Here is a 25,585-nt window from a genome sequence, read left to right as displayed (position 1 = left end):
TATAAATGCATTTTACATCATTTAACTCTATAAAACAAACACAACTTTCAACCTAATTTACCACAGCAGTGTGATAGTGGAGTCTCTGCTTAGCACAGACTTAGTAATCACACTCAGAACTAAGTAATTACTGAAAGCTATCTCAAAAGGTATTTTATAGTATATTTTATTCAATGAACTAGACTCTCTTTGCAAGCTTGAGTTATAGATAATGTATTTACCATGGATTCTTCCTTTCTTTTTCCTTTTTTGAGAACGAATCTCCGTATGTAGTCCTGGATTGCTAGAACTCACTAAGTAGACCAAGCTGGCCTCAAACTCACAGAGATCTGTCTACCTGTCCCCTGAGTGCTGGGATTAAAGGCATGTACCACCACACTGGGTGAGGATGATCCTTCTATTCTCAATTTTTCAGTATGGACAAGCATCTCAGAAAATAAAACAATAGTTGACTTCAATTCTGTTTTGCACAGTGATCTATCTATACAAGCACCCCAGAGGATACACACAGGGAGAGGAGAAAGAGAAAGGGGAACAACAGCAATTTCATGGCTGAGTTCAATCCGACCTAAAACTGGAGACACGTGCTACTTTTCAAGATGACTTCTGCATTCTATAGAAGTTTATAGAATACTGCTCACCAGTACAATTATGTATTCACTAAATTAGGTTGGATAAGGAGCTATGGAATTCTGGAAATGCCTACTTGATGTCAATTAATAAAAAGGTTTTCTTTAAGTTAGAAAATGTCAGCTCAAAAGGACTGATGTCCTTCTAAGCAGAAAGGGTACTGTACTTGTTTACAATAAGTCAGAGTTGTTCCATAGTCTTTAGACAAAGCAGACAGAATCATACTCAATTCTGGTGATAGAAAACTGCACAATATTTAATTACCTAATAATAGAGAAGAATATATTACAAAACTGAACTGTAAGTCAAAACTATGAATAACTACAGTACAGATGGACTGTCACTAAAACTCTCAGCCATAAGATTCCACAGATATCCAGTCAGTAGGGTCTCCTGTCATCAAGAAATAACAGCAACAGAAGCAGTAACAGCTGGGGCAGCAGCAGGAGCAGGAGCAGAAGCAACAGCAGCTGAGGTAGCAGTGGCAACAATGTACATTTACTAAGTGCCTAGTTTCTCCAGTGTCAAATAATTTAAATGTTAAGGTAAATTATTTGAGTTAATAAGTAACATGACCTACTGATTTCCATATATGGTTTCTTCTTGTTTATAGCTGCCCTATAAAGAATTACTATGTTTCTTTTAGTGATAAGAAACCTGAGGCTTAGCAAGGGTTAAATTTTACTGAAGCTACAGACTAATTAGGATCTATGCCTGTGTCTGTCTACTTTATTTCAGGCATAAAATCTTTTCATAGCATCATCCATCACGATGATGCAGATAAACAGATTTTCAGTGTGGAAGATTAAGATCACTAGGATCTCATATTTCAAAGACACTGAAAGGAGCAGTAAAGCCTGTCTAGCTAGTCAAATACCAAGCTGGTAAGAGTATGGCTGCAGGAAGATCACAAAATCACAAGTGTGAGATGTGTCATAAAATATAGAGGTTTAAAAAAAGACAATTATCAGAAATGATTTTTTAAATAATATGGGTAGGCTAGAATGAAAAATGGGTTAAAAATCAGAGAGATTCATTTTCAGCAAAATGTAGACCAACATAAAACCATGGATGTTGACTTAACAACAATAACAACCATATGGTCGCTTTCATACAATCTCCTGTGTGCTATGTACTTTCAGAGACCATAAGCAATTCCTTTAATTCCCTCAAGCTCTGAAAACAGGTTCTTCTGTGATTTACATTGTGAGGATGAGGAATCAGGGTAGAGAGGTCAGATAACCTAACCAGAGTCATTCACATATAAGAAAAAAAAGGTGGAACTCGAAACTCTACAATCTACTACAGTATTTACACTCTACTACTTCATAGAAGCAGTTTAAGGGTCTGAGAAAGATTAATGCAGAGCTAGGTATCAAATCTGGAAGCCACATAGGGAAGAAGTAGAACTTTATAAAGCAAAAAACTTAAAGAAAATTTAAAGCATATGGTGTAAAGTCTAGAAATAATAACCTCAAAAGCATACTAAGGTAGCCATGCCCTTGCATAAAAGCATCCTTTGTACCTAAAGAGGCAGAATAAACTAATAATTGGTTTGCATCTGTTATGCACTACTTTGATTTTATAAATATAACAAGGATACAATTTTTTCTAATAAGTGGGAGAACATAAATATACTTGCTAGCATTTAATTATATACTACACCTTATATGCAATTCAGGAACATTTTCTAGGAATCTTAAACGAACTACTAATATGATTTATTTTTTAAGATCCAATGAAGAAAAATGATATTTATATTAGGATTTTACATGATTTATTAGATTTTAATAAATAAATAATAAAAAATTAGAGGTTAATGTCAAATAAATATTGAAAGATAGGTCAAAATTCTCTAAGATAGTCACGTACAGAATTAAAAATATCACATTAATGAATCTCCCCTGCACCTTTTTCTTTCAGAGACAAGGTTTCACTATGTAGCCCTATATGGCCTGGAACTCAGGGAGATCTATTTGCCTTTTTCTCCTAAGTGCTAGGACTAAAGCTACGTTTAACTTGGATTTCCTTGATTTATTTGACTCTTGAAAAAATTTCCTCCAGACCATATATAAATTTTGGAGATGAACTAAACAGCACAGATATGAAGCCAGTCACCTTTTATTTGTAGACAAGAGGATAGATACCCTTTATAAGAATACATTTAGTGTCAAACTGGTCCAAGTAAAATGGGCATTTATTTTCTCAGTGTTCATCAAGAATTTCTGTTGGTATTTTTGGGAAGAGTGATATGCCAGATTCTGAATTCAACTCCTCTTAAGAAGAAGAAGAAAAAAAAAGATACTTAGGCATAAGCAAGTTACCCAGACCATATACTTCCTCACCAACTTTGGGCCTTTACTCAAATGTCATTGCCCTCCCTCAGTAGGGTCTTTTTTGATCACCAAAACTAAAATGGCACCCGCACCCTTCTAAATACCACTTCATATTTCCTTTAATCCTTTTTCTATACATGATTTTTTTTTCTAATACTGACCACACTCTAGCATGCTGTTTATTTTACATTTAATTGTCTGTTTTACCATTCAAGTGTAATTTCCACGAGGACAGAACTTCCAGGCTATGAACAGAGCCAGGCATGAAGTATATGTTTAATAAATATTTTATGAATGAACAAATGAAGTCCAGGAGATATGATGCTATTCCAAAAATGGTTAAGAATCCAAAGCTATAAAAATTTCAAAGGGGCAATGGATTGAAAGTGTACAAACTATACCTTTTCTTCAACGGTAATTCAAAAGCACACAGGCATGATGGCTTTATGTGACCAGTACATAAACTAATTTTTAAACTTAATGGTAAAGAGAGGTTAGACTTACAAAACAAGACTGTTGCATTTAAAATAAAGATTTAAAAAATGAATAAAAGGAAGGAAGAAAACCATAAGCAGAAAAAGAAGTGAAGTTGGTACACATTATAAACCCAGTTCTGTGAAAGTGGTGGCAGTGTGCACATACTCAGCCAGGACCAAGTAAGAACACATCCTCTCATCTCAAAATGAATCAAGAATTAATGTTAAAAATGGAAAGAAACCTTTTTTCTAGTCATTTTTTTAAATTATAAAGTATAAAAAAATTATAAAGACCAGTGTATCAAGTCCACTAAAAAACAAGAAGCTGTTATTAAGGATTTTAGAAATGCTTTCAGATATAGTACAAAACTGTTCAGAAGCTTAAAACAAATGGATTCAACCTCATTACCTTGTTAATTGCAAGGAACACAATAAAATAAGAAGTAGTCATCTGAATATGGCTTTAGCTATGTTCCAAAAGTAGAAATGAAGTTTTGATAATGGGATGGGTAAATAAGATGTAAGAAACACAGGATTAAACTACAACTTCAGAGTCTGCTGATCTGACTGCTAAGATTATAAAAAGCCCTTTGTTCATCTCCAAAATCTAAGAATCAGTGCTGCAACAACAGAGGCTCTGTAGTTGGGCTGAGGAGAACACAAACGTACTAAATGGGTGTATTCTCAGGAGACATGTCAATCACCAGACGTACACAGCAGTCAAGGAATACTCCTACTTGCAGGATAAAATATAATTTTATATAAAAAAAAACCCTATTCATTAGAAAATAGTTTCTGAAACAAATAAAGATCTATTAAAGTAATAGATCAAAATAATTGATTTATACTCAATGTAGCTAACAAAAAAGTGACAAGTTTGATATGTAAGTAGGAACAAATTGGAATATTATTGGTTACATTGCATATTTAATATTATTTCTACCCAAAGAAATGATATTAATGGTTCATTAATGTTAAATGCTACTGTAAAACTTGTTTTTAGAATTTCCAAGAAGTCTCACCAGTTTGTTATACCTTAAAATTCACAATTACTTAGATTAGTAGTCCTCAAATAGAGACAGAGGAAGAGGGCATAATGGTCTAAGCAATACCTAAACTTAAGAGCTAAAAACAGGTAAACTACATGATCTCAAGAGATTCTTGACAAAAATGAAACATTAAACTTTTAGAAGAGAAAAACCAGACATCAATAATTCAGAGAATAGAGATGAAGCTATCAGATTTAAATTTAAAAAATAAAAGAATCTGAGAATTTTATTAAAATTAAACTTAATATGGGACAATATATATTGAATGAAAGTAAAAATAACTGTAATTTTAGAACATGTTAATGAGAACTGTTTTCTGAGGACCAGACAGCCATTATCTCCCAGTAACCAGGGTATCTAGATGTCCTAGACTGCCTTTGTGCTTGAAGAACATTTAAGAGCAGCAGCCAAAATGACTATATCTTAATTTGGGTATCAAAGCATTGATTTGATGGGCATTTTTGCTCACAATTGCCCATAAGCTTAAGAAATAAGAGTCAAAGCCACCAATGGGAGCTATGCTTATTTGGTGGGCCTTGAGGCTGTTTCTGGCCAGATCAGCCTCAGCCTGATGGGAGGCCAGAACCTAGAGCAGGTCCCACAGTCAGTTCATTCTCATTCCTGGGAAAGAGAGAACAGGCAGCACTTGTGTCCATCGAAGAGGACACTGTCCAGGTACACCCTGGACATGTTTTGAAATCTCTGGGCTGCTTCTGCATCTGAAAAATAAGAAAAATAGCACAATGACAGACAACGAATGAGGAAAAAGACAACCATCTGGCCTAAAAACACAAGGCATAAGGTATGAAGAGAGAAGACAAAACAAACAAAAATGTAAATACCTATAGTATTTGGAATATATTACTTTGGCGGCAAATACAGCAATGAAAACACAAAGTATTTTAAGCAAAGAAAAGAACACAGTAGTAAGTTATTTTTAGAGACAAATGGAGGCGGGGAAAAAGGCATGTTAAGACATGTGAATCTGACACAAAGATAAGGCAGAACAGGAATCTAGACACATGCGCAAGCTGAAATCAGCATTGGTATCATGGACTTGTGTAACTGCCTATGTGTAAGTAATTTTTCAGAACTTTGAATTTAGGAAATTCCAACTTCTCTTGTACCAAGTCATGAGCTCCACAGAGCAGGAACCTATTTCAACAAGCAGCTTAAAAATAAAAACAAGACCAGTATTTTTCATTTCTATTAAAGGCATACTTAAGAATGTAATCGTGCTAAAATCCACCAAAGAAAAACTCACTTAATAAATATTACACTTACTCAGAAAGACGTTCAGAAGTTGGGATACAAACAGAAACTGAAATCAGAAGAAAAGTTTCATATTTACATAAGCATATGAACAACGATTAGTGAAATAAAATGACTTAGTAAAGAACCCACATTTTTGGCTTTCCAAAAATAGTAATAAATATAAAATATCTGAAAAAATAGTTATGTATACATACCTTTCTCTACTAGAACTTGGCAAGTATGAGTTTCATGTTGACTTAAGTGTGTAGCCATATTATCTAAGCCAGAAACATCAGTTAGGAAATCACAATTAAGGCACACAAGAGAAATGCCCCTATTAAAAAAATAGAAATAAAAATAAAGGTTTTTATTTTATATGAAACTATACATAGGTTCAATACTATTTTTTTTTTTGGTGTGTGTCATAATTTACCACTTTGCTATATAAGTTTGAAAATGGCATAGCCATGTCCAAATTATGTATATAAAATATTCCTGTTTCAAAGATAAAGGAAAAGCTTAGAGGTAGAGCACAACCTAGAATACTCAAAGTCTTGAGTTCATTCCCTGAACTTCCTCCCCAAAAAGTAATGATTTAAGAACATTCACTCCTTGTATCAGTTGAAAAAAGCTAGGAGTCAAACACTGGTCTTGGTTCTGCTATGAGTTTGCTTAATGTAAGCAAGCCCCATAAAAAAAGTGAGGCTATAGCACTCATTCACTTAATATATACTGAATAAGGATCTCTTTAGATACCAAACTGCTAGGTGTTATAAATATAATGGTGAACAAAAAAGAAGTCCAAATTCCAATGGAATTTACAATCTAGGCTTTCATTTAGTCAAAGATAAAAATGAGAACAATGTAAAGGCTCCAAAGATGGATCACATGACAGTCACTATCAGGTACATGCTATGTATTTAGGTTCTCATCACAACTAATGCAATCTTCACTAAATGCGGAATTGCATAAAATAGCTAGTGAGATACTAGACTATACATGCCTGAATATCTCAACATGGCAGCATCATTAACTAGTCTCTCTGCCTGTCTGTCAGGGGATAAACTACTCTTTTCCAAAGCTTGATTACAGCGGTTCTTAAATGAAATATGTGATAATTATGAATTTTAAAATTATAATCAAATTTCTTGATTTTGAAAGTGTGTAGGTTTCAAATGTTACATTTGGAACTTTAATAGGGAAAGTTCATATGCTCAAGAAGAAAAGGTAAAGTAAATTCAGGCCCAGACACTCAGTTCGTCAAATTAAAGAACACTAAAGTTGGTTCCAAATGACTCTCTTATTAGTTCTGGCTGCAATTCTTTGAAGGGACTATAGGTTTCCTTAGGATCTCTTTAATAAATTATTTTGCTTATGGTAAAAAAAAAATTATTATGCAATGTAAGCACTGTTACAGTCAGTTTAACAACAAAATATGCATATTTGAAGATGGGAAATTAGCCAGGCACGGTGGCAGAAGCCTTAATCCTAGGACTCAAGAGACAGAGGCAGGTGGATCTGAATTCCAGGTCAGTGTGGTCTTCAGAGCAAGTTCCAGGACAGCCATCACTACACAGAGAAACCCTGTCTTAGAAAACAAACAAACAAAAAATTTAAAGTAAAAAAATGTGAAACTAGGTGCAGGAGAGATAGTTTAGCTGGTTGCTCTCCTGGAGGATCTAGATTCAATACCTAACACTCATATCAAGGCTCACAACCATCTATAAAACCAGTTTCAAAGGTGCAGACACCATCTTCCGGTATCTGCAAGCTTGAGGCATGAAACATGGTACATATATGACATATATGAAGGTAAAATACCCACAAATATAATAATGTACTAATTTTTTTGGATGTAAAAGCAGGCTATCTCATACTATCTCCCCTGAAACTCTACCGTATTCTGTATTTCCATCTACAGAATGTACTAATAAAACAAACTAAAAGTTCCCAAAACAGTTCTTAAAACAGTTGCTGTTAAGCACTTCATAGTAAAGCTAAGTAAGTCTTTGTATAGCTGGTTTCAGACATCTCATTATCTCATCTAAATATTATAATAATTGAAAGTAGATGCAATAATTAGCATCCCTTTAGCTAGAATTAGCTTAATTACTCTACTAAAGACAAAGCTTGTAAAGATCAGAATTTGGTATGAAATAAGTCCCATGTTCAGTGCATTAATTCAAATTCTTACAAGATTAGTCCTAAATACCTGACAGTTCCAAGTAAATACAACCTTCTTCAGTATTTTAGTAAGAAAAGACTATATAGTGATGTAAAGCATTCTAGTGGCTTAAACGTACTTCAAAACTCAAGTAGGTTGATGAGATAGCTAATGCAGGTACAAGCATTAGCTATGCAGAGCTGCTGACCTATGCTCAACCCCAGGAACCCATAACAGAAGGAGAGAACCAACTTTAAAAAATTGTCTTCTAATACGTACATATGTGCTGTAGCATGGGGCACATGTATGCAAACACACACACAGTAATACATAATTTTAAAAACCTTATAACATTATTTCCATTCCTACAGATCATAGAAGACTGTGATATTTAGATATGGGAAAGCTTTATTTCTGTTCTCATTTTACAATGGTAATGTATTTCATCTGGGCCCCAACTGTTACTATACAATGAAGGTACCATGAGTACTATGACATACCTCTGATATCAAGTGACAGTAACACAACCCTGTAACATCTAGTCACAAGCAACCTATTGACAAACTAGCATTTGTTTAAATAAAAAAGTTACAGCAAACCACAATGACAAAGCATTTTGTATCTGTTAAAATGCCTATAATATCACTTCTTGGCCTTTTGACTAAGATCAGGTATAGAGTACATGTAATAAAAAATAAGTAGCAGGCACTAGGAGATATGCAAAAATTCTTACACAGTACTAGTGAGTATGTAAAACAGTGGCACTATGATAAAACATAGTCTATCAGTTTCTCAAAAGGAAGTTAGAATTCAACCTAGCAAACTTAATCTGAATTACACACAAAAGGAGAAATTTGTAAAAAATAATAATGTTCATAGCAGCATTATTTATTTTGACCTCAAAATTAAAATTAATGAAATGAATAAACTATAGTATTTGTATAAAGAAAAAAAATACTATTCATTAATATAAGTACTGATATATTATTCATCATGGATAAGCCATAGGCAGTGACTAAGGAACACATAGAATATCATTTCATTTATTCACAAAACACCCAAAATAGGCTAGTCTATAGGAATACGCACTTATAGTTGCTTGGATATGGGCAGGGGGATGAAAGGAAATGGGAATGATTGCTAATAAATGGAATATTGTTTTAAGTACTGAAAATGTACACATACTATGATGATTGATGTACAACTGAACATAATATAGTTTATCAAGGTTACATTTTAAACACATGAAGAACATGGTGTATATAATGGTTAATCTTGATTATTAATGGAAGGCTGGTGTAGTGGCTATTCCTGGTTGTCAATTTGACTATATTTGAAATGAACTACAATCCAGAATTGGAAGGGTCACCAGTGAACCTAATCTGGAGACTGGGAGATAGAAGTTTCTGATCTGGATCTTGGTATGGAGATCTTGAGACACAGTGGTGATTGAATCCAGAAGATTAAGACAGGGAGATCTCCGAGTCCAAGATCATCTGGGATTAAAGGTGTGGTGGCACACACCTTTAATCTGGGCTACACCTTCTGCTGGGGACCATATAAGGACATTGGAAGAAGGGAGTCTGGCTCTCGCTCTTTCGCCTTCTTGCGGTGTGGGACTCAGCAACTGCTAGATCCTTGGACTTCCATTCACAGCTACTACTGAACCATTGTTGGGATTTGGACTGCAGACTGTAAGTCATCAATAAATTCCTTTACTACATAGAGACTATCTGCAAGTTCTGTGACTCTAGAGAACCCTGACTAATACAGCTGGGGTCTTGGATAGAATATAAAAACAAAATCAAACAAAAACAAACAAACAAACAAACACCAAAGGGTGCATGGGGCTGTTTCCTGAGTAAAGACACAATCTCCTGTCACCTGACTTCCCAACCACAACAGAGTACCCTAGAACTGAGCCAAAAGAAACCCCTCCTTAAGATGCGTGTCAGTTACTTATAGGAACAGGAAAAAATAACTAACACAGTATGGGTATTCTTGCTCAATAAAGATAACACGTAAGAAAAAAGTTAATCAGAATCATTGTTCAACAGAAAGATTTTGCAAAAATTACTTATTTACCTGAGATTTTCTGAATGCTTCTTAAATATACAATATCTTTTACTTGGACGGTTACTATGAAAGCTGAAAAGAAGAAAATGATATGTATTTATTTACCACAATACTTTTACTGGACAGCAAGTCATTTATAAAAACATTTAAAGTCTATACTTGAGTTTTTATTAAATTCATAATAATCCTCCACTTTCCTCTCAAAATGGGATCTCTATATACTGATCTCAAAAAATGGGCCAAAGAGGCCTCCCACTTCAATCTGTGAGTAGCTGGAACTAAAAGGATATATCACCATATGTGACTGTATCCTTATATTGTTTTGTTTTAAATTTTTATTTTATGGATATGAGCATTTTGTCTGTCTGTCTATACACCAATATGTGTGCATTGTGTCCATGGTGCCCATGGACTCCAGAAGAAGAGCCTGAGTCCCCTGGAACAGACGTTACACAAGGTTGGAAACTGCCACATGAGTACTGGGAACAGAATCCTAGTATTCTGAAAGTATTTTTCTTTTTATATTCTCTATTGACATATATTTCCCTAAGCATATTCATGATGAATACCTCATTGTAATATAAAAATGATATATTTTCACTATATTATGGTTAGCAGTAATAATATACTACTTCGAAGTCTTAGCATGCTTACAGAAATAGGAAGGAACTGAAATGATTTAAATTAATTTTAAAAATTGAGCTAAAGGCTGCTGTTTACATGTTTAAAGCCAAATATTTCAATACGAGTGTTTGAGATTACCAGCAACAAAATGAAAATGAGGACTCCTAAAATAAACCAATGCCTCCCTCAGCATAGAATAGAAAGGTCACTAACTACACTGTTAGCCATATGATCACATGCTGTGTACGCACTTTTAACTCTGTCTTATATTAGAAAGCCAGGGCTGGGTTACCACAATTATTTCTAAAAGGGAAGTCACACACAACAGCACCTGCACCACCTGAGAATGTATTTAGAAATGTGATTCCTCAGATTACCAAAACCCTGCTGAATTAATTTCTGGCAGTGGGGCTTTAATAATGCAAGCCCAGGTAAATGCGTTACATATTATACAGGCTGCGTATTCAGAAAAATGAATTGCTGCAAATTAAGAAAATACTCTCCATAGATTTCATATTCTCAGGAGTTCAAATGTTATTTCTTCAACTTGAGTGAAAGTATTAGTAAACAATTAATATGTATACATATAATGGTATCACAAGAATAAAGTTTTTTCAATAAACAAGTTGAGAAGACTCGAAATTATTTGTATATATAATTGTTTCCTTTGAAGAATGAGTCTAAGACAGCCTGATTCATAAAATACATGAATCAAATACTACCTTGAAAATAAAATTTAGGGCTGGTGAGATGGCTCAGTGGGTAAGAGCACCTGACTGCTCTTCCGAAGGTCCGGAGTTCAAATCCCAGCAACCACGTGGTGGCTCACAACCATCTGTAACAAGATCTGACTCCCTCTTCTGGAGTGTCTGAAGACAGCTACAGTGTACTTACATGTAATAAATAAATAAATCTAAAAAATAATAATAATAATAATAATAATAATAATAATAATAAAAAATAAACAAATAAATAAATAAATAAAAAATAAAATTTAAAAATTATTTTTCTTCAGACAAGAATACCATTTTTACTTTATTACTTATTAGGAAAATAGGATCAAAGTTACACTTTAAGGTCTTTCTGAATTTTGCATATTAAAAAAAGGGGATGAAAGCCAGATGTGATGACACACACCTTGTAATTCTAGAACTTGGGAGGCTGAGACATGAGAAGTTTAAATTGTAGCCATCTGGGCTACACAGTGAAACACCTGTCTTAAATAAAAAGTTTAAAAAAAGAAAGAAAAAGGAAACATGTTGAGAAAAAAAGAAATCAGGCATGGAAATAATCTTCCTAACATAACAGCCTTAAAGAAGTATACAAAGTCTCTGGAATTCCCATAACAAAGAGAATAAAAGGCCCCTCTAATAAAAACTGTAAAACATAACAGGTTGAGGAAGAAACCTGGAGATTTTGTATGATAATAAACTGGAAAAATTAATATTGTGAAATGGCCATTTGACCAAAAGAAATATAGACATTCAATTCAATCCCAATAAAGATTTAAATAATATTCTTCAGAGAAATAGAGAAAACAAACAAACAAAAAAACCTCCATAAACATATTATGCTACATGTGGAAACACAAATGAGCTCAGATAGCCAAATAATTCTCAACAGAAATAAGAAGGCTGATTATATCACCCAAGCTCCTGTGAATAACCTTAGTAAAAACTCCCTAGTACATATGACATGTACATGTACATGAACACACATACAAAAACATACACTGAAATTTTATATTATAAAGTGAGATTGGTATGACTCTCATATACATTAAAAGGAGGAAAGGAGAAAGGATTCAAATGTTATGGTGGCCTTTATGTCAAGTGAGCATGACTAAAGATTAAATGAGAAAACATAACAGAATTGAAAACAATCCTGATGATAATAGTTGCTGAACATCATAAACTAGTGGGAATTCAAAGAAAGGAAGCATGGGCATGCATTCAAATGGTCCTATTAGCTAAGAAAGAGGAATTAAACATTGATGTAAGTGTTGGACCCAGGAGACCAGGTTGATGATCAAAGACAGGAAATTGGGAAAAGTAATGAAGCCACCTAAAAAGGTGGGATGACTTTTGAAAGCAGTATCTGACAATAATCAAAGAGCAACATGAAAGCCAGGATATGATCTATGACCTAAAAGAAACTTAGATATACATGAATTCTATTTAGAAAAACAAGAACAAAACAAAAAACAAACAAACCCACCAAAGCATCATTATGAAAAGCAATCTATCAGGATCATTTAAACGAGGACAACTTCGACTGTTCAAATAAAAATATAAAATAAAAATCCATGGTGCTTGTTCAGTTCGCAGCATTCAAATAGGCAGCTCACAACTGCCTACAATGAGCTGCAGAGGATTCAACACCTCTTCTGATCTCCACAGGCACCCATACACATGTGGCAGAGATTCAGACAGACACACACACAGACATAAATAGAAACAAAATCTTAAAATAGTTTTTAAATCTATCCTTGAAGAATAATGTGATCAATAAGACCACTAACAACAACAACAACAACAACAGTAATAATATCCACACGTGGCTCATGAGAATTACTCTATCATTGAGCAAATGATGGGTACGCAATGCAGGATAAATGCAATATTGGAAAAAATTCCAAGGTAGCATCGTGACATTCACTGAATATATATAAGCACATACAGCTTTAGATATGGACAGACAGATGGTTGAGAAATGGATACATTACAGAGAAAGATGGAGGAATGGGAAACAAAACCAATAAAGTTCCTAGCATCACTGAAGATCCTCAAGTCTCTGACTGATCTGAAGAGAAGACAGCCATGAGAATACTCAGATTTGCCAGTTAAATATATTTAAAACATTTAAAATTATGTTTGAAAATAACCATTTTCAGGGAATATAAATCTAAGAGAATAATTACTCCTCTAGCAAATTTAACTTCATTGGGCTTAATTAACCATTATATACAGTATTTCTTGATTTGCTTTGTTATATCAGAGAACAAGGCCTATAATACAGATTTTTTTTTTTAAACAAAAGCTTCTTCAATTGTAATTATAATAGACAAAACACTAAACTCATCTTACCTCATCATATGATTTACATAGGCTTTGCTACAGCTAGTGTTATATCTGCAAAAACTACAGTGGACATACGTAGGAAAATGGTTTGCAAAATCTTTTACTTCAGAAGAACACTCAATACACTCGTGAACACCTCGACGTAACCTTGTGGAGACACAAAAAAGATATTTTGAAGCAAAAATAGTCAAGAGAGGGAAATTATTAAATAGCATGTTGGTATACTTGAGTCTAACCCGGGAACATGTATCAGAAGTAAGGCATTACCTTAAGTTCCTCAGTGCTGTGTTTACTTTACTTTTTTTATTACTATTAGACAATGTACTTTGTTTCTTCTGCATGTTGGAGACTTTTGCCTTATATTTAGATTTACTGCCATTAGACTTGATCTCATTAGCTTTACTGGGATCAGATATGGTTGTGTTTGGTGTACTTGTGTTCAACTTCACGTGATTTTTAGCAGTTTCATTGTCAGGCTCTGGAGGTGAAAGCTGGAGGATAGAAGTGCTTGGGCTGATAGAAGGTGTAACTGAAGATCCTGACTGAAGAGGTCCAACTGAAGCTCGAATAGTAACCTTTAAAAATGAAGAAAAAAAATTTCCTTAAAAAAATTAATCACTGTATAAAATAAGCTGAATATTAAGTGTTTTTTAAAAACACCGATAAAGTAACTGAGTGTAGTCATCTATTTGCTTTAAATATTCAATGAATTAAATGTATTAGCTTACTTAAAATATCAATTGATAAAATAATCAGTTGTATGTTAACAGTTATTAATAAGATTAATAGAAATTATATGAATATAAAATCAGATTTCAGTTATATTTATGCTGTGATATGACTAAAAGTTATTCCCACAGAGTCTAAATCAAAAGTAATAAAAGACTGAAAAAAGTAAACTAAAAGGCCTGTTACCCTTTAAAGTTATAGCATCAAATAAATGTCTATAGAAGAGTGACTTATTCTTTCTGGAGCACACTGCCTAGGATTTATGCAAGTAGTTATATCAATTCATTATACTATAAGAAGAACATAACATTTAAGTCTTTAAAAGAACTAGTAAGGCTTATTATTTACTGTTCAGAAACATAAAATATTCTGCTACATCTTCTGGTTGACAATGAAAATGCAATTACCTCCCAACATTTTCACTAATCATTTGACTATATCCCCTCACATCTGAGGAATAGCCAGTGATGAAGTCGCACTAACTCGTACGCTTGTGTAATGTGCAAAAACACTTGACCAAGAATCAAAAAACCCTGAGGTTAAATCTGCATTCCTAGCTACAAAAGTAACTGAATCTTAAGTCTCTTCAAATCTACTACATAGGATAATATTGACTTTAGTACATTTATTGTTGTATGAATTAGGTAAGACTATATGAAAAAGTACACTTAGAATTATGCCATTCTAAGGTGCTAGAAAAACATTTAGTATCATTAATATTATTACTACTAACATAGGAAGAAATGAGAGAGGACTGCACTGCTTACATTAGCATTCTGCATGTGTGGTCCCAGCATGCAATGAATGGACTGCAGGGAAGGGTGCTGGCTAGCTCCTCTTGCTCTAAGTCTTCAGAGCATGGCTTTATATTATTTAGTCAATTCAAATAAAAGACATACCCACATTCAAAGGTAAGTACCCAAAGGCAAATATAAATGTTTTGGGAATTGTTTCACTTTGGATTATCCATGCCTCTGTTTTCCCTCCACTGGAGCAAATATTCAAGAGCTGACTGTATATAAAGAGGTCAGAGAAAACAGATGTTCATAAGGCAAAAGGGGAACAGTAAATTACAATCGTCAATTTACAGTCAGACAAGGGTTTGCTCACAATGCTGTCCAGCAGCAATATTTGCTTCGTTGAGAGTAGACTCAGCAATAATAACTTCAAGAAACATCTGGCAACCTGTAGTATTAGGCACTCTAAAAAAGCTGGAGGTACAGAGATAAATAAAAGAATAATTCCTGATATCAATTAACTTAGCATATAGCTACTAAAACTAATACATATACTACTAACTTGAAAAGTTCAAATAGCCATACAGTTTTGAAATAAGCCAGTGACCAATGAAATAGTTTAACTGCACTTTTTAAGAAGGAATACAGAACATAGAACTCAAAACACACATTTCTTTATAAAAAAGCAGTAAAATCTAAAATTAGTCTTAATGAAAATCAGAAGTTATTTTCTAAGATATTTTGTTCCATAGATGGAACTAGGCAGGAGTTAGTTCTACAAATGACGGGACACCATGCATTTGAACGCACTTTTGTTCCAGGGGGAAGTCCTTCCAGTTGCTTGGGTTTTACAAATGTTCGGTGATGTTGAGTCTTGTGATCCATTTTTTCCTTGCATGTCAAAAACTGCAGTCTGCATTTGGTGCAACGATGTATTCCCTTTTTCTATTAGAAAAAAAGGAAAATAACTTCTATAGCCATAAATCCTAAGTTCGGAATTTAATTTTAATTAATCTTTAGTATAAAAAAAATCGAAGAATCATCTCATTTTTAAAACATTTATTATTAGTATTGGATCTCAAGATTATCTGCTATGAAGTAATCAAACATGAAAGTTTTGAGGGTTGAAGAGGTCACTGGTTAAGAGCACTAGTCGCTCTTCCAGAGGACCTGGGTTTGATTGACAGTACCCAAAGGGGAACTAACAATTTTAACTCCAGTTCTAGGGGAGCCTCTTCGGGCCTCTGCAGGCAGTACATGCATGTGGTGTATAGACACACATAAAATCAAAACAGCCATAAAAGATAAATCTTTAAAACAAACAAAACTATGAAAATGTATAAACAAATTCTAATGAGAATCCTAGCCAGCAAGGTGGGACACACCTTTAATCTCAACATTCAGGAGGCAGAGACAGACAGGTGGACTGCTTGAGTTTGAGGCTAGTCTGGACTACAGAATGAGTTCCAGGACAGCCGGAGCTATATATAGTGAGATACTGTCTCAAAAAACCAAGACAGAGAAATCCTAGTAATTATCATGTGAAATGTCTTTTATTTATAATCCAAGTGCTTAAAGACCTGGTACTGTTAACATTAGTTGTACTGTCTTTTTATGTAGAAAATAATGTTATTTGTGGGTTGGAGAGGTGTCTCAGCAGTTACTTGATCGTATTCCTTTTCCAGAGAACCCAAGTTCAATTCTCATCATATGCATATAACCACAGACATACATATAAAAATTTTAAATGCTACTTTAAAATTTTTGCCATTTTTCATTGATCAATAGGTAGATAAAATGACCTCTTTAAAACAAAATAAATTTTAACTGGACAACCCAAAAACACTTAAACAGTGTTATTCAATAAACTTTTTGTAATGAGAAAATATTCTGTGGCTGTGCTGTCCAACATGGCTGTCATTAGTCATCATGGTTACTGAGTACAAGAAGTGGTAAAAGGACTGGGGAAAATGTTATTATTGTGATTTTTTATTATAAACTATATAACTGTCCCAAATTATTACACTGTATGCCTCAAAGTGTACAACTGTTACATATCAACATAGTATTTTAAAAGAGGGGCTAAAGGGATGACTTAGTAGTTAAAAGCACTGGGTTCTCTTCCAGAGGACCCAGGTTCAATTTCCAGCACTCACATGGTGGACCCAACAGAAGCATTTTTGAGTCCACGACAGGCACTAAGCATACACATGGTACACAAGACTTAGATATAGGCAAACATCCACACAGAGTTTTTAATAAGTTTTAATATTTTAAAAAATATTTTAGGGCGGGCAGTGGTGGTACATGCCTTTAATCCCAGCACTTGGGAGACAGAGGTAGGTGGATTTCTGAGTTCGAGGCCAGCCTGGTCTACAGAGTGAGTTCTAGGACGGCCAGGGCTATACAGAGAAACCCTGTCTCGAAAAACCGAAAAAAAAAAAAAAATTAAAAGAAGACAACTGTTATAAAGCTCAAAGCAGTATGTAATAAGATCTTACAGCTCTAGCTTCATCTTAAGGTTAGTTATAAGCATGGTACATTAGATTGTCTTTACAAATGCAAACAATACAAATCCACTTATTGTATACTCAAAAAGGATGAATTAAAACAGAAAATGTGGTTAAGAATCAGAAACTAAACAAGCTGGTAAGACAGTCCACATGAGTTTATTGACCAGAAATGTTTTTCTCTATAACTAACATCTCAGTCCATAATTGAAATGCCATATACTCATGTATTTAATATTACTCCTGTGGTTTACATGAGCAGTCAGTCAGTCAGTCAATTAGTCAGTCAGTCAGTGTCCCACACCTTCGTCTGTCTTTCTCTGTCAGTTTCTCTCTCTCTACCCCTATTGTGGATCAAAATATGAGCTCTTTGGTATTCTAGCCAACAAACCTGCTGTTTGCTTCCTATGCTATTCCTCCATCATGGACTCAACCCTCTGAAACTTTAAGTCCAATTAAATAGTTTGTAAGTTGCCTTGGTCATTGTATGTTAATCACAGCAATGAGAATGCTTGAAGTCTAATATACTTTTCAAATTGTCAAGAATAAAAATGAACTTTAGAAGCCGGGCGTGGTGGTGCACGCCTTTAATCCTAGCACTATGGAGGCAGAGGCAGGCGGATTTCTGAGTTCGAGGACAGCCTGGTCTACAGAGTGAGTTCCAGGACAGCCAAAGCTACACAGAGAAACCCTGTCTCGAAAAACCAAAAAAAAAGAAAGAAAGAAAGAAAATACCACCAGATATAGGGTTATCTAAAGATATTTATCAAATATACCAGTAACAAATTTTGAGGAAAAATCATATGAAAAACCAGTGAAACAATGTTTAAGGATATTCCAGAATAGAAGATCTTGTTGGAATTTTTCAAAGATCTGTAGAATCACACTCACAATACAGCTGACCCAAAATTTATTGGAAAATTCTACTTTCACGTTCTCTACTAATTAAAAACAGAAGTTAGACAGGAGGTGATGATACACATCTTTAATCCCAGCACTTGGGAAGCAGAGAAAGGTTTATCTCTGATTTCAAAGCCAGTCTGGTCTATAAAGCAAGTCCTAGGACCGTCAGGGTCACGCAAAGAAACCCTGTCTTGAAAAATCAAGAACCAAACCAAACCACACCCTCCATAAGTTAATTTTCTGATTAATTGAACCCGACAGACAAGAATGTTATAATGGGCGGGGCAGTGGTAGCACATGCCTTTAATCCCAGTACTTGGGAGGCAGAGGCAGGTGAATTTCTGAGTTCAAGGCCAGCCTGGTCTACAGAGTGAGTTCCAGGACAGCCAGGGCTACACAGAGAAACCCTTTCTCGAAAAACCAAAACCAAACCAAAACAAAAAACCAAAAAATCAATGTTACAATGGGAAATACCTGATGTGCAGACATGATAAAGTACAAATGCACTGAGCTTTCAGTAAGCTGGCAAAACCTGACTTCACCATCAGTGGATCTGGTGTGGACATGGATGGCTTTCTGATCCCAACAAAAGCACTGCTACTAAAAGACAGGTATCGATGTCATAGCAACATTTTCAGCTCAAAGGGAGGTTTAATTGCTCCAGGAAAAGAACCAATAAGCATCACATCAGAAATGCAAGGAAGATTCAACAACTAATAATGAGTGCCAGAAATTACATAGCTAAGCTAGCAACAGTCATACAGGAAACAAGCTATGTTCTGGCCAAGTTCAAATATTGACTAACACTTGTTTGCTTTGTCATATAACTAAAAAACATTGATCTAGGTCAATAATGACATGTCTTATCATAATACCAAAGGTCTGAACAGTGGAAAACTCAAAACAAAGAGGAAAATAAAACTAAGAAATTTTCTATCTTGATTCTTTCTCAGTTCAGACTCATTCTTTCACCTCCTCTTGAGAGGGTACTTCAAAGTCATTCCCATATCTACCAAGACCCTAAAGTCCAATCTTTCCCATATTCTATTAGCCTCTGTTCTGTCTCAATCCTATGATTCCTATTTCTTGCCATTTTTAAGTTTTGTCAACTGTTTGTAGACCAAGTATCACTAGAAAAGAAGCAATGGAAGAAGTGGAAGTCTCACAAGTGATTCAGTACACACATCATATGTGGATCAAATCCACTCTCTTTGGAAAGCAAACAATATTCTGAGTGATAATCAGGTAACACAAAAAAATGAGAATTATTAACCTCACCTGATGCTTCATGTAATGATGCATATAGGGCGTGGCGATTTTAATAACTTTGAGGCAAAATGGACATAGCAAATTCTTAGTGTTTTCATGTGATGTTCTAAAATGAGACTCTACCTCAGAAAATAATGATGATCTGTAATTGCAAACCTAGAGATAAAAAGGTTATGTTTAAATGGAAATTTTGTAACTGATTTGCAACTACAAATATATTATCCATCCAGCCCCAATGCCTTAAAGTTCACTAAGGCAGACACCAAAAAAAGCAGCAAAAGGTGATCCTTCAAAGCTGAAGACTACTTCCCAAAATATAACAGGTACTTTATTTGTATCAGATTATTTATCACCATATCCTGTCTTGATTTGAAACTTAAGATCTTCTGTCCTATAAAATACTTTATTTCTACATAAAACAGCACTGTCCATCAGATTATAAATACTGCCTCTAAACTATTACAGTGGCAATTCATCTTTCTCTTGCTTTTCTACTCCTTCAAATTCTGAAGAAATACATGTCCTAAAGCACGTCATAGGGCTCTGCATAACTAAGCATTTGTATTTTGGTCATATGGCTATAGTGATCTGTCTAGGGTAAAGAAATTCACTCTATTTTTCCGTCAAGGCTCTCTCTTTCTAGTGATTGGGAGCAAAGAGCATCTTCTGAACCAAATCTAGTTCACTGTCCTCCCTTCATATAATGTATGAGCTGTGCTAAGAGACTTTTCACTGTAAATTAAATAGGAGGTACTTTGATTTTAGTTGCCATTTTTACCTAAAGGGCAAAATTAAAACGAACACCACCGATATATTTCACTATACATGAAAATTATATAAAATTCAAAGTTTGGGCTGGAGAGATGGTTCAATGGCTAAGAGCACTGACTATACTTCCAAAGGTCATGAGTTCAAATCCCAGCAACCACATGGTGGCTCACAATCATCCGTAATGAGATCTGACACCCTCTTCTGGTGCATCTGAAGACAGCTACAGTATACTTATTTTTTAAAAAATTCAAAATTTGAAATCCATAAAGTTCACAGATACATCCTTGCAGTCCTTTACTGTCATTGCTGACTTGCCACATGGGAGAGTTGACTAGCTGTGATAGAGACTGTAATATCTCTAAAATGAAATGCTTACTGTTTGGTCCTTTAACTTAAAAACAAACAAACAAACAAACAAACAAACAAAAAACCCTGCTAACAACTTATCTAATACCTACAAATCTTAACTCCAAAACAACAACAGTTAATGACACTATAAAACATGACGTACCTGGCAGATGTATGGCATTTCACCAGGTTTATGGTTATCCTTCATATGTTGTAAAAGAATCTGTTCAGTTTCAAATGATAGCTCACAGATTTTACAAATGGCTATAGATGAAAGGAAGAGAGTTATTACAACATTTTAATATGTAAATAATAAAAGCTCATTTTGGATAACGGTGTCAACAAGTTTATCAGCAGAAGTGGTAGTATTAGAGTTGGTGAGCAGCCATACATATACATAACTTAGTGCAATTCTTCTTTTAGCACTACCACAAAGTCATGTCTGTTATCCTATTGTCTCAGTACCAAATAACCTGCCTAAACTTATGTAGCTACTACACCAAGACACACATCTGGGATTTGAACTGAAGCTTGGAATAAGTTAGCTTTTAAAATTTTGCCCCCAAAATCCAAAGTTTATTTCTTGTTGTTATTTCTGTAACAGTTTTCTCAAGACCTGCTGAGCTTCATTAACCCTGAAAAGTAACTCACTGGAGAACTCATGAGGCGTATGGGTGCTCTCGATGTGGCACTGCAGCTGGAAGGGCGTGGGGAACTGCCGGTAGCAGTGCTGGCAAGTGGTGTGCTTCTCCCAGCTCTCGCTGCTCTGCTTCTCAAGCTCCAAATGGTGCTTCATGTGGTTCATAAACCTACAAATGGCAACAGGCATACAGATTCAAATTAAAAACTTAAAGAAGATCCCACCAATATCTTAACCCACTATTATCTTCGTTTCTAAGTGCATATAATAACAGTTTTAATGCCTACAATACAAGGAACTTTTCATTTATTTAGTGATACTGTTTACTGTTAGCATAAACTGTTCATTTTAACTTGCAGACTGTGCCCTTTGTAAGACAACATCCATTTTTCAGTTTTACACTTTGCTATTTCAGCATCCCTACAAGGTTTCTTATGAACAGAACTATGACCCTTAGGAAAAGTGTGGTATAAATGGGAATATATCTATTTTAAAAAGCTTACTGAAGCTTTTGGCTGAAATAAAAAGCAGTATTACTTGATCAAAAGAATTTTTAGACTGGGCCAATAAAATTAATATATTTATTAATAAAAATCATCCAAGAGGCTTCAAAGGAAATAAATAAGCATGAAACTATATGAAAATGTTATCAATCCAGAGAACAGACACCATGAAAGCTATGACATCTATTTCTTTTTTCTATCTCTGAAGAACAATATTTCCTCAAAGCAAATTGTAATACACTTTGAAGTATCTTTATTTCCCCTTTGGTTTTAATATGAGCTCTACAAAACCCTTAAAACCATAGTCTTGGTTAAATATTTGCATATAGGCAAAACAGCATGAGTCAGTAAATTCTGAGCTCACCCCTTAAAGCACTAAAGTATAATTATATAAAGTAATGTATTAACTAGCTAGTTGATTTCTCTCTATGTTTACATAAGACCTAACTGGAATGCATAGTTCCCAAGACAATATATGGTAACTTCTTACAATGACCTGTTTTTAGTGATACCCAACAGGGGCGAAAACAGTAATAAAAAAACCTGTATGAGAAGTCAAATGGAAATCTGGATATGTTTTGTACCATTATACAAATTATAAATAACTGCAAGGCCAGGAATTCTTGCACACACCTGTCCTAGCACTTCAGGATCAAAGAAGGTAGACCTCTTGGTTTTGTTGCCTTCCCAAATTTTACTGACAAAATACTGTATCTTTAATTCCTTTGTCACAGTATTTATCATTAAGGGTACATTTCCCAAGTAAAAGCTTTCAATGTTTAGTTTCTATATGTTACTAAAGGTAATATGCTTAAATTTTCTAAATATTCTAATATAAACAAATGGAACTAATGTCCTAAAATAATTCATAGAAAAAGTTATTTTTCATGTTGAATATTAAATGGACTAATCTTAAAAGACAAACAAGACTTTTGCTAAAATAAATTGCAGAATTGAAGAATACTTAACAAGGAAGTTAACAAAGACAGTGAAACCCACTTGTACACATTAAAAATTTCTCCTGACTAAATCTTATAACAATAAGAATATGGGACTAGGTGGTGGAGGTCTACTTCAATGCTGCTTCAGTATTACATCCAAAACACAAAATACTGGGAGCATTAGTTCTTGAAGAAGTGAAGTAGTATAAGAGCTCTGGAATGCACAAAGAAGCCTGTGAGCATCACATTAGCAGGAGCCACACAAGACAGAAGTGAGTAAAGTCAGGGGGCCAAGAGATAACTGCTGGTATATAAAATGCTAATGCTGGTATATAAAAACCACTAAAATGGTTTTTTTAGTATCTGTAAAAGATATACATGTGTATTTGTGTACAATATCTTCTTTTAATTTGTCTTTTTGGAGATCAAGTTTTCTATGTTTTATTTTTTATTTTTTTATTTTTTTTAGGGTTTGAGCAGCTTCCACAGCTTCCCGCTGCAGCTTCCTTTATTCTCTCTACAGCTCACCCCAGCTCTCTACAGCAGTTCAGCTTCTCCCCTCTATGTTTTATTTTTTTAAAGATTTATTATATATATGTAAGCACACTGTAGCTGTCTTCAGACACTCCAGAAGAGGGCGTCAGATCTTGTTACGGATGGTTATGAGCCACCATGTGGTTGCTGGGATTTGAACTCCGGACGGTCGGGTGCTCTTACCCACTGAGCCATCTCACCAGCTATGTTTTAAATATATTCTTACCCTCTCCCCAAACTTGACCCACATCCACTCCTAAAGTACAACTTTTTTTTTTTTTATAAGTATACTCATGCATGCAACTTATTTTGAAATATACATTTAAAAATAATCAGTTTTTATCAATACCTTAATTAATTTATAAAACTCAGATTGTTGAAAGGAGAAAGACAAACAGTGACACAAGTAAAGAGGGGTGGAGAAAAGCAAAGGGGCAAGGGTGCAAGGCCAAACTTTCAATTTTGTGATGAATGTTTGAAAGTTTTTATAAGGGGAGAAAAGTCGTGTCTAATAAAACATAAATTTTAGGCTATATAATAAATGAAAACCATCATTCTGTAGTCTTCTTACAGGTGATATTTTTGTAACATATGCCACTAGAAGATTATAAAGTATAAATTTCAACAATTTAAAACATTTGTATAGACAATTTTTAAAATTTCAAGAATAAAATATCTAATTTTAATTTAAAATGAAAACATACAAGTCTCCTAGAATTAATTAATCACTGATAAAAAATATATTTCCCACAAAATGCATATTATAATAACGCAGATCTGGTCATCAACTAGTAATAATAAGGAAGAAGTCAGTTTGCCAACTTCTGGAGAAGTCCTTTTTGTATCGGGAAAATTTATTATATTCAGAGATATATGAAAATCAAAACTCCTAAATAACTAGCAAAAGATGAAATAAGTTCATTTTGTTCCAAACTAATCTCTGTCCTTTCTTGAGTCATATGAAAGAAAGACAAAGCAACAGACTTAAGAGGAGACTGAAAATACATCAAAGGAGACAGTACTGAAATTGCTCATCTAGAATGACAAGAGTGCATGATAAAGACAACGATGGTTACATCTCTGGTATTCCCACTTTCATTGAAATAAATTATATATATTTACATACCTAATATTATTTTTAAGAACTTTTAAGCAACTGAAGCACTTAAAGGTTGTATGAGTCTTCTGTTCTTCCAGGGCATCTCCTTCATGTTTTCCATAATAAAAGTCATTAACTAACATTATCAATTTTCCTTTCTCTGATTCAAGAGTCTTAGCTTCATTTGCTGAATTTAAATTGTCTGCTTTAGTCAATCCCAAAAAGTTATTTATCATTTCTGGACAACAATACTAGAAGAGAATGAAAAAAAAAAAAAGATGGCTTATTACAAAATAACAGCAAAAACAATTATGTTTTCAACTACGGCCAAACCATGTATAACTATGCTTGATTAGGTATCTGGAAGAATAGTGAAAGCCTATGGTGGATATTCTAAAAAGTTTAGAAAAGTAGACATTTTTTAAAAAGTAGACTATTTATTTGTTTAGTGTATGTATTATGTATGGGTATGAATGCCATAGTGCACTTGTGGAGGTCAGAGGACAACCTGCGGACGTCGGCTCTTTCCTTCCACCACGTGGGTTCCAGGGATTGAACTCAAGTCGTCAGGTTTGGCGGCAAGCACCTTTAACAGCTGAGCCATCTCGCCAGCCCATAAACATTATCTTAACAAAACAAAAATTTAAGAAGAGATGAAAAAAGCCTTAAGACTAGGATTTGGCTATTTAAACTTTTCCCATGCAATTTACCTGCTTAGATACATGTTTAATAGTCATTTGTTTCTTAACCAAAATTCATTCATTTCATTACCATGTCAACAATACAGGAGGAAGGTGAATGTTACATGCTTTGATGTATCAGGTTATATGAAAACTTCCTAAGCTGGTTAAAACTAGATTTTTACACAGCTAACTACCGCGCTCTAGATTCATAGAACTAAAAAATGATGTG

General features: G+C 34.3%; 1 protein-coding gene across 5 annotated transcripts in view; it reads right to left on the bottom strand.

The window, feature by feature from the left end:
• Znf280d (zinc finger protein 280D) overlaps positions 1-25,585 on the bottom strand; it is an 86,770-nt gene that overhangs the window by 18,204 nt on the left and 42,981 nt on the right. For 3 of the 5 annotated variants that reach the window (XM_021206384.2, XM_029543832.1, XM_021206386.2), the window contains 10 exons: positions 24,701-24,924; positions 21,608-21,765; positions 21,120-21,220; positions 19,847-19,993; positions 15,966-16,100; positions 13,957-14,264; positions 13,696-13,836; positions 9,995-10,057; positions 5,961-6,079; positions 5,776-5,812 (listed from right to left, as the gene is read on the bottom strand). In XM_021206384.2, the coding sequence (XP_021062043.1) occupies positions 5,776-5,812; positions 5,961-6,079; positions 9,995-10,057; positions 13,696-13,836; positions 13,957-14,264; positions 15,966-16,100; positions 19,847-19,993; positions 21,120-21,220; positions 21,608-21,765; positions 24,701-24,924 (1,433 nt within the window). Of the gene's footprint in view, positions 1-2,777; positions 5,211-5,775; positions 5,813-5,960; positions 6,080-9,994; positions 10,058-13,695; positions 13,837-13,956; positions 14,265-15,965; positions 16,101-19,846; positions 19,994-21,119; positions 21,221-21,607; positions 21,766-24,700; positions 24,925-25,585 lie in introns of all 5 variants that reach the window. The other 2 variants (XR_003844673.1, XM_029543833.1) reach the window with 2 other exon arrangements.

This window comes from Mus pahari, chromosome 10 (assembly GCF_900095145.1).
Source record: "Mus pahari chromosome 10, PAHARI_EIJ_v1.1, whole genome shotgun sequence".
NCBI classification, from domain to species: Eukaryota; Metazoa; Chordata; class Mammalia; order Rodentia; family Muridae; genus Mus; species Mus pahari.
The sequence above is the reverse complement of the archived record's forward strand: the minus strand, read 5'-3'. Positions and strand labels throughout refer to the sequence as shown.